The sequence below is a fragment of the Triticum dicoccoides genome, chromosome 3B, assembly GCF_002162155.2.
Source record: "Triticum dicoccoides isolate Atlit2015 ecotype Zavitan chromosome 3B, WEW_v2.0, whole genome shotgun sequence".
NCBI lineage: Eukaryota > Viridiplantae > Streptophyta > Magnoliopsida > Poales > Poaceae > Triticum > Triticum dicoccoides.
The window spans coordinates 569116882-569137526 of NC_041385.1; the positions used below are offsets into that span (position 1 = coordinate 569116882).

The following is a 20645-nucleotide window of genomic DNA, read 5'->3' on the forward strand; positions in this document are numbered from 1 at the left end:
CGGACCCGCAATCCGTCTGATTTCTCCTGCAAGGATCGCATGCTTGCGTGCTATTATCTTGGTAATTATAGTGCTTTCCTGGAATGCATGGAGTCGATTTCCTGGTGATTGAGGCTCCCGGTTTGAGGTACCGCTGCGCCTCTTGGAATCGATTTGTGTGAGGCAGGCGCGGTTGATTTGAATACCGATTGTTTTGGTCATGTGAAGGCGGATGAGTGAAAATGACGAGTAATTTGTGTACAACAAATATTTCTTCCCGGTTCACAATTGGGCCATTAATGTCTATGGAATTGCCATCCAGTTTTAGGTTTGGATGTAGGTATCGATGTCTATGCTTTCAGTCATCTCTGTTTGTTAGCATCTTGTGATGTATACCTGTTAATGGGCTTTGATAGCTTAACAGGTTGAGAATAAAATTGTGTGGTCATACTTCGTAGACTCATAGGGGGTTCAGCACGGACATCACCTTGGTATATTTTACGCAGAGTTGATAATGAAATGTTGCGCGTTCCAGAGTTATGTTGCTTGTCAGCTGAGGAACAGCGAAACAAAGGCAATCTTTCTGTTCTGCACATTATTATGTTGCGGTGTGTAGAGGAAGTAAGCAATTTCTTTGTACCCATAGAAGATACAACATCTTATCGTTGGAAATACAAATGTGAAAAGCATCCGAAATTTGTATCAACTTAGCATATTTTGTCAACTTCCTTGCACATGGCTATCACATTGATTGGTGATTGAACCACAATTTCATGCATTCCCCTTCCTCAAAGTGAGTTACTTAGTACCTGCTCGTTCTGAACAGAAATGCAGAATACTGCATTATGTCCAAATAGGCTGGATGGGTTTATACTTTGGTATTTTCTCCTTTTGATGTTATATGCACATATTACTTATGTGATTTATTCCTACTTGGCTTAAACTAATCAACAACGTTCCTTTGTTAGGCCCTCCGAGCTGGTGGAATCAAAAACTGAGAACACCGAAGAAGATGTCACGGATGAAATGACAGGTGGTGCCTCGCGTTCTCTTGGCTTCCCGACAAAAGAGCCCTTTGCATTTCCAGGACTTCGCAGTGACATAGAAGCTATTGAGAAAGGCTTCGGTAGCTTTCTGGATGAAGCTGAGCGGATGACCAACGAGTTCTTCAAATCTTTTGGATTTCCAACCATTCATGACGGGGACTCGAGACCATTTCCTAGGCAACCTGCAGAGAGGCATATTGGAGAAGGTGCCGCAAAGAAGCCCAATGAGAATGAGTACTCCGAATTCGGTAGCCAGATAACAGATGTGTAACAAGCTACAGTCATATAACGTTCCTTCTTGGAGATGAAGCCCAGGAACTGTGTTTCGCTGAGTATCTAGAATCCTAAAGTGGTTTCTCTTTTGAACACTTCATCATGGTTGTAATAACCTGCAACTATCATAAGTGTATGACTTTTGGTATGTAATAGTACTGTCTTCAGATGCTTCAGCTAAAACATTTTAATTTGGCATGGAATTATGCTGCGAAGCGTAGCGTATCTATCTTCTCTGTTGCCAATCATATAACCTGGTATTGCAGCGCGACCCGAAGATTTTAGTGCTGAACAGTTGCAAATCTGACTCGTAACACCAGTTTTGGTTTATAAAAACATGGACTAATCAGGAAACGTGGAGCCATTGCGCGTAGATGATTAAGGGTTGTATACTTACATGGACAGGTCGAAAAATACAACTCTGTATATTCTAATACATCATCGCCATCGTATGCTCGTATCTATCTAAACAGTTCGGCAATGGAGAGGAGCCGTCCATTTGTCTGTACAGCGCCCAGACGTGTAAACTCCAGCTAGCTTGTCTGCTTGACAAATGCACATAATGTTGGGCAGCTGGGGCTACAAGCGCTTAGAGTAACCAGAACCTGAGCACTTCTTGCAGAGTATCAGCCCTGCGTGACAAACATATAGCGGATTGTCAGAAGAGGTCGCCGAAAGACAAAATGGAGACAATGAGCATTTTGTCCAGTCCACAATGAATCAGTGCTTGGTGATCTATTAACAGCTTTTGCACTCCAATGCGCAATGTGAAGGAAGGAAATGAAACAAGGTAAGAAGGCAACCTGCTCCTCTGCATACCCGGCATTCGACCACCCCGTTATCCGACTTCATCTTGCCGTCATTGCAGAAGACGCACTTTGTGCCTCCTGCCCTAGGCACAACGGAAAACAATGCTTAGCAGTCTGCAGGTAGGAACGTTTTGAGCGTGCGACATGCACAAAATGTCATAACCATAATACATTACTGTAAAGCGAACAACTTCGTTGAATTTTATATGCTCCATTCGTTTTGTTTCTTCCGTATGACCAGTTAGTTTGTTCAAGCTCACAAACTGAATCCACAGATCGGCCATTCATGATACATCGCTAGTTGGATAGGGTGTAGATGTGCAAGCTTCAGCTCTAGTACAATCGCGAAGCAATGCATCACTAGGCGGAGCAATTTCATTTTCCAAAACTTGATCAAGAGAGGATACGAGAGCAAGGAGAGGTACCGTTTCCAGCACACCTGTCGCACGGAACGGGGTCCCCCTGCGAACGAGAAAGGAACGAAATCAACAATTCGCAACAGCCACTCGTCGCTTATCGCTAAGATTAAGGAGAAGAGGAGGAGGAGGAGTGGCAGCGCGCGGAGACCTTGAGGCCGAGGACGAGTGACAGGGAGACCGCGGCGACGACGGAGGCGGCGATGATGAATGTCTGCGTGTCGACGGGACCCAGCAGCTGGGCGCCTCCGTAGGCTGCGGCGGCGGCGACGCGGGGCCGGGAAGGAGGGGTGTGGGGCGTGGGTGGGACGGGAGGTGCCTTGTGCCGCCTGGAAAGGAGGCTCGGCGGAGGTGCAGGGGCTGTGGAGGAGGGGAGGCGAAAGGAGGGGCACGACGAGGCGGGCCGGAGAAGGGACGCCATGGAAGCACCGGGCGCAACAACAGGGGAAGGTAAAGGAGGAGATGACTATGGGTATTTAGTTGGCCCCCAACCAGTTCGACCAAAGGGGTTAATTGCACATTGGTACCCTCTCTATAAACTAATATAAGAGTGTTCATATTAGTTTACGGAGGGAGTATTATATAATTGTAGATAGGATAATGTATTGACACTACTTTGCGTTTTGTTTACTTCAGTATCAAGTCTAGGAGTGCGGCAACAAATTGAGCTGATCCGCGTTTAAACGAGTTTTGACAGGGAAACTGACCAGCGGGGCCCGCCTATTAGGTGCCGACGTGGCGAACGCTGAGTAGGACAAGTCCATCTCGATCGCTTGGTTTGGCTGGGTCAGACCGCTCCTCTAACCCTAGCTCCTTCTCGTTGTTTCTCCCGCGGCTCGCAGGCATGGTGGATGTGACTCCGGGCAACAATGACAACTTAGACCCTCACGAGTTTGGTAGCGCATCAGGAGGAGGAATCGACCGTGGCTGTTACTCTAGTTATGCTAGCTTTGGCGACGACGACGACGACGACTTCTTGGAGCCGACGTTGTCAATGGCGCTGTGGGCGAGACTGGCGCATATTTGGGTGGCCACAAGAGGTTCACTAAGATCATGCACACCTAGTTCTTCATATACAATTGATTGTAATTGGTAGCAATGGAGAGCAAGGTCTTGAATTGATAGATAACAATGTTAAATTATGGCAAATCAATAGAACACCTTGCGCAAACGTTTTCAACATAAAAAGTTTGTGTGATGGACAACCTATGCCACATTGTTTCTTCTAGGCACCATGCGTGATGCATTCAATAATACAAACGATAAAACTATTAATATCGTCTGGAATGGCAACGCTATCACATATGATTTGATGGGAAAAATTGTGTGTGATGTACGTGCGAACGAAAACGTTTGTCTAGGATTCATCGTTTGGGGTGTACATACGAGCGGAAACAGATTTCTTGGATTGACTATGTGAGATGTACATATGAACGCAAACGTCTTCCTTGGATTGACCGTGTGAGATGTATATACAAACGGAAACGTATGGCTTTTCACTGTGTGGGATGTACTTACAAACGGAAACGATTTGGCCTGTATAATTGTCTGTGATGGCTCGTCCGATCGCACACGAGCTCTTTTTGCCCCGCGTGTGTGACTGGACACTACTAGGGAAAACCTTATACACAGAACTTTAGCAGTAGCGTGGGTCAAAAACGCGCGCTGGTACTAAATAGCAGTAGCGCGCCTGCTCAAACCGTGCTACAACTAAAGTTCTAGCAGTAGCGCGCCTCCTCCCAAACACGTTACTACTAAAATTCCCACGGCTTATCCCATAGGCTACACATAGTAGTAGCGATCTGCAGAGAACAGCGCTACCGCTAATTTCTTTGTAGCAGCACGGTTTGCTCTAAACTCGCTACTGCTAAAGGATCTAAAATTAAATGGAAAGCAGATAGAAAGGTAATTGAAAATGAAAAAAATAGAATAAAGTGAAAGGAGAAAAATAAAATGTGAAGAAAAATAAATGAAAAGGGAAAAAAGAGAAAGGAGTAGCAGTAGCGTGTATCACAGAACGCGTTGTAGCTAATGTAGCAGCAGCGCGCTTTCCCTAACGCGCTACTGCTACTTTTGACTTAACCACCGCCGTTCGTCCTTCCCCATGGCCACTTCCCCAAATCCAACTCCTCCGCTCTCGCCGCCGCCGTCGACCGTCGGCCGCTGCGCGCTCTCCGCACACCCTCTACGCCGCCCCTGACCCCGGATTCAACGCCGCCCCCGCCCCCGACCTCAACGCCGCCCCGGCCGCCGCCCTCGCCCCCGACCTCGACGCCACCCCCCGCCGCGCGCCTGACCCCCGACCCCGACCTCGACGCCGCCTGCCCCTCCCTCGTCGCAGTCACTCGAGGTGAGCACGCCTGCTCCTCCCTCTCCCCTACCTCTGCCTAGGGTTTCTTCATATTTTAGTTGCATTAAATTAGTTAGGGTTCATGTAAGAGTGGAAACGAATCGGATGTTGAATCAAATTTATAGTTCCTATGTACTAATTAGTTAGTAAGAACTAGGTACTAATTAGGTACTAGTTTATTTTTATTTATAGTAATTTTATTTTTAGTAAGAACTAGTTGCATTAATAGAACTAGTTAGTAAGAACTTGTTGTATATCTTGTGTTGCTCAAATAGGATTGTGCTTGCCCAAGTGGCCGGTCATGTTTGCAGGTTACACCTCCGAGTGGCCTATGTTTTGCCGGAGTGTTGATTCATTTTCGTTCCGGCAAATTTCAGGCGCTCGATATGTCCTATATATTTTAGCAAAGGTCATGCCGGATTTTTCCGTGAATTTTGGCATGACTTGTGCCAGAATATGTAGGAAATATCGAGTGCCCTGGATTTGTGTGTTGAGTATCCTGGTAGTTGTCTTCGATCGATTTTCAATTAATGTTTCAACTATGAACATAGAAAATGTCTGACGACGAAAAGGATTTCGGTATTTGCAAATACTGCGAAGACGAGCGCGGCCTATGCGATGGAATCTTCCTAGATGATGATAGGCGCTTCAACATCAAGCTGGACGAGAACTTCGAAGTGGATACAGTAAGTCACAACGACAAATCTTTTTTCGTAATTAAGCATGACATCTGCTTCATTTGCTTCAACTTATAATTTATTTATTTTTACTATTCTACTAGTGTATCCCCTGCCATGCAAGAGTTTTTGTATTGGATAAGATAGGTTTCAGTCATACTATGAAGGTAAAGAAAGTTTACTTGAAGATCGAGCATGGTTATATTTTCCATGCAAAATTATACAATTTAGACGACTACACCTATTTTGGATGCAAAACATGGCGAGTACTATGCAAGACTTATGCATTTGAGCCTGATATGGTTATCACCTTTGATATTCGTCCGGAAGATGATATTGAAGGTAATACCGACATATGGGTCGATGTGCAGACGCCTCCAATTATACCATTATGTAAGTTTCTCAACCATATTTATGTCTTTGATATTGTTTATTCAAAAATAGTTGACAACTAATATCTATTGTCAGTTTATTTCGGTGCAAGCAAACATGTCCATCGCTTGGTAGACAGGACCTACTACTGTGCCGGAGCTGAACTCAACTGCGAGGAGCTCAGTCATTATGTTTCATGGCTTGCGGATCTTGATACTGTCAAGACAAATTTTCTTCCTGGATTTAGAAATGTTAGTACTGAAAACGTGCGATCAATAGTGTTCGTAATGAACTACTGTCACATCTATTTAGGAAGGATGGTAAGATTTTTACTATTTGTCCTTAGTGCATCTTTTTCATACATTATTTTTGAAGCTAAACTTCATTGCTAAGTATGTTACCATACGATGTTCTTCAACAGGGACTCCCGATGAATGTTGTGCCTTATGGGATCGAGACTAAAGGTACCATGAGTATTATTAGCTTATGGCCAAGATATCCTACAGATTACTTTAGTGCATTCAGGATTAGCAACGGATTCTTAATAGTGAAATACTTGACCAAATGTGTGTTGGAGGAGCGCAGAGAAGTACTAGGGGGCAGCAAACAGAAGCGCTACCCACGGTTAGGAGACAGGTTCATCTGCATGCTCCAACTTGATGAAGGAGGAGAGCTACACATGTTTAATGTTATTTTACCTAAGAGAGAGCAGCAGAAGTGATTAGCTAGCTAGAAATGAGTTTGAAGATGATGATGTGGTACACTATTATTATGATGATAAAATAGCTAGTGTTGGTGTTAATGACTATGATGATTATTATTAGCTAGTGTTAGTGGTGATTAAATAAATACTGTTGGTGGTAATGACTATGATGATGATTAAATAGCTTGTGATGGCGGATTAGATTCAAATGGAGGCAACATGTGATGCATATCGAAAGTACTACTAGTCCAAACTAGATCAAGTTTGGATTAGTAGTATACTTTCGACATGCACCACATATTGCCTCCACTTGAACCTAATCCACCTTCATTTGACACATTGTTATGGACATAATGATATAAACCTCATAATTGGTATTGTACCAAAAATTGTAGAACGGCGGATAAATACACTAAAAAAAGAATACTAGTAGCGATTGTTAGTAAACACGCTGCAACTAGCCAGATTAGCAGCAGCGCGGGACGGAAGAAGCGCTGCCGCTATGTGTCTTAACAGTAGCGCATGTCACACGCGCTACTGCTAAGTAATAGCTGTAGCGCCTTATTAGTAGCGCGGCAGCGCGTGCTACTAGTGGGCTTAAAACCCGTGCTACTACTAGGGTTTTCCCTAGTAGTGGGACCTCGACGGTTTTTCTGGGCCGTGTGGGAAGGACCCACCCTATTGCACACACTGTCAAGGTGACTATTTAAAACTTCATCGCAGAAAGGGGGTAAAACCGTTTGTATAGCAGGGCGCTGCACCAGTGATGTGATGTCAACTTGGAAATTAAAACATGTAGGTGTAGAAAGTGGGACCTAAGTGGCATACCATGTAACCATGAAATCTTAGCAATTAATAGGAAAAAATGTTTTGAGAGGACTATCTGAACAAATTCTTAAAAAAATACCTAGCAACATATGAACCAATGATTTATCTTGTTCCTGGTTAACATGATTGGGAAAATACATCTGGTCCAGACATAGAGCCACCCGCATTTAAAGTGAAGAAGGGTAGAAAGAAAGAGAAGAGGAGAAAGGGTAAATTTGAAGTTCCAAAGCCAAAGGACACTTCTAGAATAGGGACTATGACATGTGGAAATTGTGGTCTCCAAGGCCATAGATACACCACCCACATGAAACAGTTGAAACCTAACATGGAATTGAGAAAAAATAAACATGTGGCAATCCCTTTTAAGTACTACAATGTTTTCCCTTTTTGTATGTTAACTACTTCAATATTTTTATGTTAACTACTACAATGTTTTCTCCTTTTATGCAAGGAAACCTCAAGCTGAAGCTACTACTGTAAATCCACCTCCTACTAGAGTTGCGGCTGCAGCTACTCCACCCGCAAGAGCTCCTTCATCGACAAGATCTATTGGTGCCACTTCTCCATCTATAGGAGCTCTACCTGCAAGAGTCGATGGTGCCCCTCCACCTGCAAATCCATTCTCTGCCACATGACAAGCTTGTGCTTCAACTTCTGACACCACTATAGCCATGAGACAACAAAAGAGGAAGTGCTACCTCTTGAGCATGCATTGGTTTTCCCTTGAAGAGGAAAGGGTGATGCAGCAAAGTAGCGTAAGTATTTCTCTCAGTTTTGAGAACCAAGGTATCAATCAAGTAGGAGACGACACACAAGTCACCTAGTACCTGCACAAACAATCAAGAACCTTGCAACCAACGCGATAAAGGGGTTGTCAATCCCTTCATGGTCACTCACAAAAGTGAGATCTAATAAAGATAGTAAAGTAAATATTTTTGGTATTTTTGTTGTATAGATTAGAAAGTAAAGATTGCAAAATAGTAAACGAGATGCAATGTAAATAATGTTGGGGAACGTAGTAATTTCAAAAATTTCCTACGTACACGCAAGATCATGGTGATGGCATAGCAACGAGAGGGGAGAGTGTTGTCCACGTACCCTCGTAGACCGTAAGCGGAAGCGTTATGATAACGCGGTTGATGTAGTCGTACGTCTTCACGATCCGACCGATCCAAGTACCAAACGTACGGCACCTCCGAGTTCAGCACACGTTCAGCTCGATGACGTTCCCCGGGCTCCAATCCAGCTAAGCGTCGGGGATGAGTTTCGTCAGCACGACGGCGTGGTGACGATGATGATGTTCTACCGGCGCAGGGCTTCGCCTAAACTCTGCGACGATATGACCGAGGTGGAATATGGTGGAGGGGGGCACCGCAAACGGCTAAGGAACGATCCGTAGATCAACTTGTGTTGTCCTAGAGGTGCCCCCCTGCCCCCGTATATAAAGGAGCAAGGGGGGGCGGCCGGCCTAGGAGGGGGCGCGCCAAGGGGAGTCCTACTCCCACCGGGAGTAGGACTCCTTCCTTGTTGGAGTAGGAGAAGGGGAAAGAGGGGGAGAGGAAGAAGGAAAAGGGGGCTGCGCCCCTTGTCCAATTCGGACCAGAGGGGGGGCGCAGGCCTCCTTCCTTTTGGCCTCTCTCCTCTATTCCTGTATGGCCCAATAAGGTCCATATACTCCCCGGCGAATTCCCGTAACTCTCCGGTACTCCGAAAAATACCCGAATCACTCGGAACCTTTCCGAACTCCGAATATAGTCGTCCAATATATCAATCTTTACGTCTCGACCATTTCGAGACTCCTCGTCATGTCCCCGATCTCATCCGGGACTCCGAACTCCTTCGGTACATCAAAACTCATAAACTCATAATATAACTGTCATCGAAACCTTAAGCGTGCGGACCCTACGGGTTCGAGAACTATGTAGACATGACCTAGAACTATTCTTGGTCAATAACCAATAGCGGAACCTGGATGCTCATATTGGCTCCTACATATTCTACGAAGATCTTTATCGGTCAAACCGCATAACAACATACGTTGTTCCCTTTGTCATCGGTATGTTACTTGCCCGAGATTCGATCGTCGGTATCCAATACCTAGTTCAATCTCGTTACCGACAAGTCTCTTTACTCGTTACGTAATGCACCATCCCGTAACTAACTCATTAGCTACATTGCTTGCAAGGCTTATAGTGATGTGCATTACCGAGAGGGCCCAGAGATACATCTCCGACAATCGGAATGACAAAACCTAATCTCGAAATACGACAACCCAACATGTACCTTTGGAGACACCTGTAGTACTCCTTTATAATCACCCAGTTACGTTGTGACGTTTGGTAGCACCCAAAGTGTTCCTCCGGTAAACGGGAGTTGCATAATCTCATAGTTACAGGAACATGTATAAGTCATGAAGAAAGCAATAGCAACATACTAAATGATCAAGTGCTAGGCTAACGGAATGGGTCATGTCAATCACATCATTCTCCTAATGATGTGATCCCGTTAATCAAATGACAACACATGTCTATGGTTAGGAAACATAACCATCTTTGATTAATGAGCTAGTCGAGTAGAGGCATACTAGTGACTATATGTTTGTCTATGTATTCACACATGTATCATGTTTCCGGTTAATACAATTCTAGCATGAATGATAAACATTTATCATGAAATAAGGAAATAAATAATAACTTTATTATTGCCTCTAGGGCATATTTCCTTCAGTCTCCCACTTGCACTAGAGTCAATAATCTAGTTCACATCGCTATGTGATTTAACACCAATATTCACATCTGCATGTGATTAATACCCATAGTTCACATCATCATGTGATCAACACCCAAAGGGTTTACTAGAGTCAATAATCTAGTTCACATCGCTATGTGATTAACACCCAAAAGAGTACTAAGGTATGATCATGTTTTGCTCGTGAGAGAAGTTTAGTCTACGGGTCTGTCACATTCAGAGCCGTATGTATTTTGCAAATATTCTATGTCTACAATGCTCTGCATGGAGCTACTCTAGCTAATTGCTCCCACTTTCAATATGTATCCAGATTGAGACTTAGAGTCATCTGGATCGGTGTAAAAGCTTGCATCAATGTAACTCTTTATGATGAACTCTTTTATCACCTCCATAATCGAGAAACATATCGTTATTCTACTAAGGATAATTTTGACCAATGTCCACTGATCTACTCCTAGATCACTATTGTACTCCCTTGCCAACAGGGCAGAGTATACAATAGGTCTGGTCCATAGCATGGCATACTTTTATAGAACCTATGACTGATGCATAGGGAATGACTTTCATTCTCTTTCTATTTTCTGCCGTGGTCGGATCTTGAGTCTTACTCAATTTCACACCTTTGCAACACAGGCAAGAACTCTTTCTTTGACTGTTCCATTTTGAACTATTTCAAAATCTTGACAAGGTATGTACTTATTGAAAAACTTATCAAGCGTCTTGATCTATCTCAATAGATCTTGATGCTCAATATGTAAGCAGCTTCACCGAGGTCTTTCATTGAAAATCTTTTTATTCAAGTATCCTTTTATGCTATCCAGAAATTCTATATCATTTCCAATCAACAATATGTCTTGCACATATAATATCAGAAATGCTACAGAGCTCCCACTCACTTTCTTGTAAATACAGGCTTCTCAAAAATCTGTATAAAACCATATGCTTTGATCAACTCATCAAAGCGTATATTCCAACTCCGAGATGCTTGCACCAGTCCATTGACGGATCGCTGGAGCTTGCACACTTTGTTAGCACCTTTAGGATTGACAAAACCTTCTGGTTGCATCATATACAACTCTTCTTTAATAAATCATAAAGGAATGTAATTTTGACATCCATTTGCCAGATTTCATAAAATGTGGCAATTGCTAACATGATTCAGACAGACTTAAGCATCGATACGAGTGAGAAAAACTCATCATATTCAACACCTTGAACTTATCAAAAACCTTTCGCAACAAGTCGAGTTTATTAGATAGTAACACTACTATCAGTGTCCGTCTTCCTCTTGAAGATCCATTTATTTAACATGGCTTGCTGATCATCGAGCAAGTCAATCAAAGTCCATACTTTGTTCTCATACATGGATCATATCTCAGATTTTATGGCCTCAAGCCATTTCGCGGAATCTGGGCTCATCATCGCTTCCTCATAGTTCGTAGGTTCATCATGGTCTAGTAACATGACTTCCAGAACATGATTACCGTACCACTCTGGTGCGGATCTTACTCTGGAAGACCTACGAGGTTTGGTAGCAACTTGATTTTAAGTTTCATGATCATCATCATTAACTTCCTCACTAATTGGTGTAGGAATCACTGGGACTGATTTATGTGATGAACTACTTTCCAATAAGGAAGAAGGTACAATTACCTCATCAAGTTCTACTTTCCTCCCACTCACTTCTTTCGAGAGAAACTTTTTCTCTAGAAAGGATCCATCTTAGCAACGAAATAACTTGCCTTTGGATCTGTGATAGAAGGTGTACCCAATAGTTACCTTTGGGTATTCTATGAAGACGCACTTCTCCGATTTGGGTTCGAGCTTATAAGGTTGAAACTTTTTCACATAAGCATCGCAGCCCCAAAATTTAAGAAATGACAACTTGGGTTTCTTGCTAAACCACAGTTCATATGGTGTCGTCTCAACGGATTTAGATGGTGCCCTTTTTAACGTGAATGTAACTGTCTCTAATGCATAACCCCAAAACAATAGTGGTAAATCAGTAAGAGACATCATAGATCGCACCATATCCAATAAAGTGCGGTTATGACATTCGAACACACCATAACATTGTGGTGTTCCAGGTGGCGTGAGCTGTGAAACTATTCCACATTTTTAATTGAAGACCAAACTCGTAACTCAAATATTCGTCTTCGCGATCAGATCACAGAAACTTTATTTTCCTGTTATGATGATTTTTCCACTTCACTCTGAAATCCTTTGAACCTTTCAATTATTTCAGATTTATGTTTCATCAAGTAGATATACCCATATCTGCTCAAATCATTTTGTGAAGGTCAGAAAATAACGATACTTGCCACGAGCATCAACACTCATTGGATTGCATACATCGATATGTATTCTTTCCAATAAGTCAGTATCTCGTTCCATTGTTCCGGAGAACGGAGTTTTAGTCATCTTGCCAAAAAGGCACGGTTCACAAGCATCAAATGATTCATAACCAAGTGATTCCGATAATCCATCTTTATGGAGTTTCTTCATGCGCTTTACACCGATATGACACAAACGGCAGTGCCACAAATAAGTTGCACTATCATTATCAACTTTTCATCTTTTGGCATATCAATATTATGTATATGTGTATCACTACGATCGAGATCCAACAAACTATTTTCATTGGGTGTATGACCATCGAAGGTTTTATTCATGTAAACAGAACAACAATTATTCTCTGACTTTAAATGAATAACCGTATTGCAATAAACATGATCAAATCATATTCATGCTCAACGCAAACGCCAAATAACATTTATTTAGGTTTAACACTAATCCTGAAAGTATAGGGAGTGTGCGATGATGATCATATCAATCTTGGAACTACTTCCAACACTAATCGTCACTTCCCCTTCAACTAGTTTCTGTTTATTCTGTAACTCCTGTTTCGAGTTACTAATCTTAGCAACCGAACAAGTATCAAATACTCAGGGGTTACTATAAACACTAGTAAGGTACATATCAATAACATGTATATCAAATATACCCTTGTTCACTTTGCCATCCTTCTTATCCACCAAATATTCAAGGCATTTCCGCTTCTAGTGACCATTTCCTTTGCAGTATAATCACTCAGTTTCAGGCTTTGGTCCAGCTTTGGGCTTCTTCGCGGGAGTGACAACTTGCTTGTCATTCTTCTTAAAGTTCCCTTTCTTTCCCTTTGCCCTTTCTCTTGAAACTAGTGGTCTTGTCAATCATCAACACTTGATGCTCTTTCTTGATTTCTACCTTCGTTGATTTCAACATCACGAAGAGCTTGGGAATCGTTTTCGTCATCCCTTGCATACTATAGTTCATCACGAAGTTCTAGTAACTTAGTGATGGTGACTAGAGAATTCTGTCAATCACTATCTTATCTGGAAGATTAACTCCCACTTGATTCAAGCGATTGAAGTATCCAGACAATCTGAGCACATGCTCACTAGTTGAGCGATTCTCCTCCATCTTTTAGCTATAGAACTTGTTGGAGACTTCATATATCTCAACTCGGGTATTTGCTTGAAATATTAACTTCAATTCCTGGAACATCTCATATGATCCATGACATTCAAAACATCTTTGAAGTCCCGATTCTAAGCCATTAAGCATGGTGCACAAAACTATCAAGTAGTCATCATATTGAGCTAGCCAAACGTTCATCACGTCTGCATTTGCTCCTGCAATAGGTCTGTCACCTAGCGGTACATTAAGGACATAATTCTTTTGTGCAGCAATGAGGATAAACCTCAGATCACGGATCCAATCCGCATCATTGCTACTAACATCTTTCAACACAATTTTCTCTAGGAACATATCAAAATAAACATATGAAAGCAACAACGCAAGCTATTGATCTACAACATAATTTGCAAAATACTACCAGGACTAAGTTCATGATAAATTAAAGTTCAATTAATCATATTACTTAAGAACTCCCACTTAGATAGACATCCCTCTAATCCTCTAAGTGATTACGTGATCCATATCAACTACACCGTGTCCGATCATCACGTGAGATGGAGTAGTTTCAACGGTGAACATCACTATGTTGATCATATCTACTATATGATTCACGCTTGACCTTTCGGTCTTCGTGTTCCGAGGCCATATCTGTATATGCTAGGCTCGTCAAGTTTAACCTGAGTATTTCGCGTGCGCAACTGTTTTGCACCCGTTGTATTTGAACGTAGAGCCTATCACACCCGATCATCACGTGGTGTCTCAGCACGAAGAACTTTCGCAACGGTGCATACTCAGGGAGAACACTTCTTGATAATTAGTGAGAGATCATCTTATAATGCTACCGTCAAACAAAACAGAATAAGATGTATAACAGATAAACATCATATGCAATCAAAATATGTGACATGATATGGCCATGATCATCTTGCGCCTTTTGATCTCCATCTCCAAAGTACTGTCATGATCTCTATCGTAACCGGCACGACACCATGATCTTCATCATCTTGATCTATATCAATGTGTCGTCACATAGTCGTCTCGCCAACTATTGCTCTTGCAACTATTGCTATCGCATAGCGATAAAGTAAAGCAATTATTTGGCACTTGCATCTTATGCAACAAAGAGACAACCACAGGGCATCTGCCAGTTGCCGATAACTTCAACAAAACATGATCATCTCATACAACAACTTATATCTCATCACGTCTTGACCATATCACATCACAACATGCCCTGCAAAAACAAGTTAGACGTCCTCTACTTTGTTGTTGCAAATTTTACGTGGCTGCTACGGGCTGAGCAAGAACCGTTCTTACCTACACATCAAAACCACAATGATAGTTCGTCTAGTTAGTTCTGTTTTAACCTTCGCAAGGACCGGGCGTATCCACACTCGGTTCAACTAAAGTTGGAGAAACAGACACCTGCTAGTCACCTGTGTGCAAAGCACGGCGGTAAAACCAGTCTCGCGTAAGCGTACGCGTAATGTCGGTCCGGGCCGCTTCATCCAACAATACCGCTGAACCAAAGTATGACATGCTGGTAAGCAGTATGACTTGTATCGCCCACAACTCACTTGTGTTCTACTCGTGCATATAACATCAACGCATAAAACCTAGGCTCGGATGCCACTGTTGGGGAACGTAGTAATTTCAAAAATTTCCTACATACACGCAAGATCATGGTGATGGCATAGCAACGAGAGGGGAGAGTGTTGTCCACGTACCCTCGTAGACCGTAAGTGAAAGCGTTATAACAACGCGGTTTATGTAGTCGTACATCTTCACGATTCGACCGATCCAAGTACCGAACATACGGCACCTCCGAGTTCAGCACACGTTCAGCTCGATGACGTTCCCCGGGCTCCAATCCAGCTAAGCGTCGGGGATGAGTTTCGTCAGCACGACGGCGTGGTGACGATGATGATGTTCTACCGGAGCAGGGCTTCGCCTAAACTCTGCGACGATATGACTGAGGTGGAATATGGTGGAGGGGGGCACCGCACACGGCTAAGGAACGATCCGTAGATCAACTTGTGTGTTATGGGGTGCCCCCCTGCCCCCGTATATAAAGGAGCAAGGGGGGAGGAGGCCGGCCCTAGGAGGGGGCGCGCCAAGTGTGGAGTCCTACTAGGACTCCCTAGTCCTAGTAGGATTCCACCTCCCTTGTTGGAGTAGGAGAAGGGGAAAGAGGGGGAGAGGAAGAAGGAAAGGGGGGCTGCGCCCCTTGTCCAATTCGGACCAGAGGGGGGGCGTAGGCCTCCTTCCTTTTGGCCTCTCTCCTCTATTCCCGTATGGCCCAATAAGGCCCATATACTCCCCGGCGAATTCCCGTAACTCTCCGGTACTCCGAAAAATACCCGAATCACTCGGAACCTTTCCGAACTCCGAATATAGTCGTCCAATATATCGATCTTTACGTCTTGACCATTTCGAGGCTCCTCGTCATGTCCCCGATCTCATACGGGACTCCGAACTCCTTCGGTACATCAAAACTCATAAACTCATAATATAACTGTCATCGAAACCTTAAGCGTGCGGACCCTACGGGTTCGAGAACTATGTAGACATGACCTAGAACTATTCTTGGTCAATAACCAATAGCGGAACCTGGATGCTCATATTGGCTCCTACATATTCTACGAAGATCTTTATCGGTCAAACCGCATAACAACATACGTTGTTCCCTTTGTCATCGGTATGTTACTTGCCCGAGATTCGATCGTCGGTATCCAATACCTAGTTCAATCTCGTTACCGGCAAGTCTCTTTACTCATTACGTAATGCATCATCCCATAACTAACTCATTAGCTACATTGCTTGCAAGGCTTATAGTGACGTGCATTACCGAGAGGGCCCAGAGATACCTCTCCAACAATCAGAGTGACAAAACCTAATCTCGAAATACGACAACCCAACATGTACCTTTGGAGACACCTGTAGTACTCCTTTATAATCACCCAGTTATGTTGTGACGTTTGGTAGCACCCAAAGTGTTCCTCCGGTAAACGGGAGTTGCATAATCTCATAGTTACAGGAACATGTATAAGTCATGAAGAAAGCAATAGCAAAATACTAAACGATCAAGTGCTAGGCTAACGGAATGGGTCATGTCAATCACATCATTCTCCTAATGATGTGATCCCGTTAATCAAATGACAACACATGTCTATGGTTAGGAAACATAACCATCTTTGATTAATGAGCTAGTCAAGTAGAGGCATACTAGTGACTATATGTTTGTCTATGTATTCACACATGTATCATGTTTCCGGTTAATACAATTCTAGCATGAATGATAAACATTTATCATGAAATAAGGAAATAAATAATAACTTTATTATTGCCTCTAGGGCATATTTCCTTCAAATAAAAGAGATGTAATATAATAGAAAAGAGATGTGGGGACCATAGATTTCACTAGTGGCTTCTCTCAAGATAGCATGTATTATGGTGGGTGAACAAATTACTGCCAAGCAATTGATAGAAAAGCGCATAGTTATGAAGACATCTAAGGCAATGATCATGAACATAGGCATCACATCCGTGTCAAGTGACCGAAACGATTCTGCATCTAGTACTATTACTCCACACATCGACCGCTATCCAGCATGCATCTAGAGTATTAAGTTCATAAGAACGGAGTAACGCATTAAGCAAGATGACATGATGCAGAGGGGTAAACTCAAGCAATATGATATAAACCCCATCTTTTTATCCTCGATGGTAACAATACAATACGTGCCTTGATGCCCCTACTATCACTGGGAAAGGACACCGCAAGATTTGAACAAAAAGCTAAGCACTTTTCCCATTGCAAGAAAGATCAATCTAGTAGGCTAAACTAAACCGATAATTCGAAGAGACTTGCAAAGATATCAAATTATGCATATAAGATTTCAGAGAAGAACCAAATAATATTCATAGATAATCAAGTTCATAAATCCACAATTCATTGGATCTCGGCAAACACACTGCAAAAGAGTATTACATCGAATTGATCTCCTAGAACATCAAGGAGAACTTTGTATTGAGAATCAAAGAGAGAGAAGAAGCCATGTAGCTAATAACTATGGACCCGAAGGTCTGTGGTAAACTATTCACACTTCATCGAAGAGGCAATGGTGTTGATGTAGAAGCCCTCCGTGATTGATTCCCCCTCCGGCAGATTGCCGGAAAAGGCCCCAAGATGGGATCTCATGGGTACAGAAGGTTGCGGCGGTGGAAAAGTGGTTTTGTGGCTCCCGGTGATGTTTCTAGGGTATAAGAGTATATATAGGTGAAAGAAGTATGTCCGTGGAGCTACGAGGGGCCCACGAGGGTGGGGGCACGCCTACCCCCCTGGGCGCGCCCTCCTTCCTCATGGCCTCCTCGTAGAGTCCCAGACTTCAACTCCAAGTCTTCTAGATTGTTTTTGATCCAAGGAAGATCCTCACAAAGGTTTCATTCCGTTTGGACTCCATTTGATATTCCTTTTCTGAAAAACTTTAAAATAGGCAAAAAAACAGAAACTGGCACTGGCCTCTGGTTAATAGGTTAGTCCCAAAAATAATATCAAAGAGCATATTAAAGCCCATTAAACATCCAAAATAGATAATATAATAGCATGGAACAATAAAAAATTATAGATACATTGGAGATGTATCAAGCATCCCCAAGCTTAATTCCTGCTCGTCCTCGAGTAGGTAAATGATAAAAATAGAATTTTTGATGTGGAATGCTACCTAACATATTTATCAATGTAATTTTATTTATTGTGGCATGAATGTTCAGATCCGAAAGATTCAAGACAAAAGTTTAATATTGACATAAAAATAATAATACTTCAAGCATACTAACAAAGCAATCATGTTCTCGAAATAACATGGCCAAAGAAAGTTATCCCTACAAAATCATATAGTCCGGCTATGCTCTATCTTCATCACACAAAGTATTTAATCATGCACAACCCCGGTTTCAGCCAAGCAATTGTTTCACACTTTAGTATTTTCAAACTTTTTCAATCTTCACGCAATACATGAGTGTGAGCCATGGACATAGCACTATAGATGAATAGAATGGTGGTTGTGGAGAAGACAAAAAGGAGAAGATAGTCTCACATCAACTAGGCATATCAACGGGCTATGGAGATGCCCATCAGTAGATATCAATGTGAGTGAGTAGGGATTGCCATGCAACGGATGCACTAGAGATATAAGTTTATGAAAGCTCAATAAAAGAAACTAAGTGGGTGTGCATCCAACTTGCTTTCTCACGAAGACCTAGGGCACTTTTGAGGAAGCCCATCATTGGAATATACAAGCCAAGTTATATAATGAAAAATTCTCACTAGTATATGGAAGTGACAACATAGGAGACTCTCTATCATAAAGATCATGGTGCTACTTTGAAGCACAAGTGTGGTAAAAGGATAGTAGCACTGTACCTTCTCTCTTTTTCTCTCATTTTTTTATTTGGGCCTTTTCTCCCTTTTTATGGCCTCTTTTTTAGTCCGGAGTCTCATCCCGACTTGTGGGGGAATCATAGTCTCCATCATCCTTTCCTCATTGGGACAATGCTCTAATAATGAAGATCATCACACTTTTATTTACTTACAACTCAAGAATTACAACTCAATACTTGGAAAAAAATATGACTCTATGTGAATGCCTCCGGCGGTGTACCGGGATGTGCAATGATTCAAGAGCGACATGTATGAAAAATTATGAATGGTGGCTTTGCCACAAATACGATGTCAACTACATGATCATGCAAGGCAATATGACAATGATGAAGTGTGTCATAATAAACGGAACGGTGGAAAGTTGCATGGCAATATATCTCGGAATGGCTATGGAAATGCCATAATAGGTAGGTATGGTGGTTGTTTTGATGAAGGTATATGGTGTATGGTACCGGTGAGAGTTGTGCGGTACTAGATAGGCTAGCAATGATGGAAGGGTGAGAGTGCGTATAATCCATGGACTCAACATTAGTCATAAAGAACTCACATACTTATTGCAAAAATCTACAAGTCATCAAAACAAAGTATTACACGCATGCTCCTAGGGGAAGGGTTGGTAGGAGTCAACCATCGCACAATCCCGACCTCCACACATAAGGAAGGCAATCAATAAATAAATCATGCTCCAACTTCATCACATAACGGTTCACCATACGTGCATGCTACGGGAATCACAAACTTTAACACAAGTATTCCTAAAATTGACAACTACTCTACTAGCATGTCTCTAATATCACCATCTTCATATCTCAAAACAATCATAAAGAATCAAACTTCTCATAGTATTCAACGCACTTTATATGAAAGTTTTTATTATACCCATCTTGGATGCCCATCATATTAGGACTAATTTTATAACCAACGCAAATTACCATGATGTTCTAAAAGACTCTCAAAAATAATATAAGTGAAGCATGATATATCAATAATTTCTATAAAATAAAACCACCACCGTGCTCTAAAAAGATATAAGCGAAGCATTAGAGCAATATTATCTAGCTCAAAAGATATAAGTGAAGCACATAGTATTCTAATAAATTCCGATTCATGTGTGTCTCTCCCAAAAGGTGTGTACAACAAGGATGATTGTGGTAAAATAAAAAGAAAAGACTCAAATCATACAAGACGCTCCAAGCAAAACACATATCATGTGGTGAATAAAAATATAGCCTCAAGTAAAGTTACCGATAGACGAAGACGAAAGAGGGGATGCCTTCCGGGGCATCCCCAAGCTTAGGTTTTGGTTGTCCTTGAATTATCTTGGGGTGTCTTGGGCATCCCCAAGCTTAGGCTCTTGCCACTCCTTATTCCAAAATCCATCAAATCTTTACCCAAAAACTTGAAAACTTCACAACACAAAACTTCAACAGAAAATCTCATGAGCTCCGTTAGTATAAGAAAATAAACCACCACTTTAAGGTACTGTAATGAACTCATTATTTATTTATATTGGTGTTAAACCTACTGTATTCCAAATTCTCT

General features: G+C 42.2%; 2 protein-coding genes across 2 annotated transcripts in view; one reads left to right on the top strand and one right to left on the bottom strand.

The window, feature by feature from the left end:
* LOC119277139 (fra a 1-associated protein-like) overlaps positions 1–1501 on the top strand; it is a 2104-nt gene extending 603 nt beyond the window's left edge. Inside the window, exon 2 of the mRNA XM_037558368.1 lies at positions 920–1501. Coding sequence (XP_037414265.1) covers positions 920–1296 — 377 coding nt within the window. The 3' untranslated portion in view covers positions 1297–1501. The remainder of the gene's footprint in view (positions 1–919) is intronic.
* Positions 1502–1641: 140 nt separating this feature from the next.
* Positions 1642–3003, bottom strand: LOC119277138 (protein BUNDLE SHEATH DEFECTIVE 2, chloroplastic-like). Its single transcript, XM_037558367.1, has 4 exons — positions 2675–3003; positions 2533–2569; positions 2102–2185; positions 1642–1930 (listed from the first exon to the last, which is right to left on the bottom strand). The coding sequence occupies exons 1-4, from the start codon at positions 2942–2944 to the stop codon at positions 1878–1880; spliced, it is 444 nt and encodes a 147-aa protein (XP_037414264.1). The 5' UTR covers positions 2945–3003; the 3' UTR covers positions 1642–1877.
* Positions 3004–20645: the final 17642 nt, after the last annotated feature.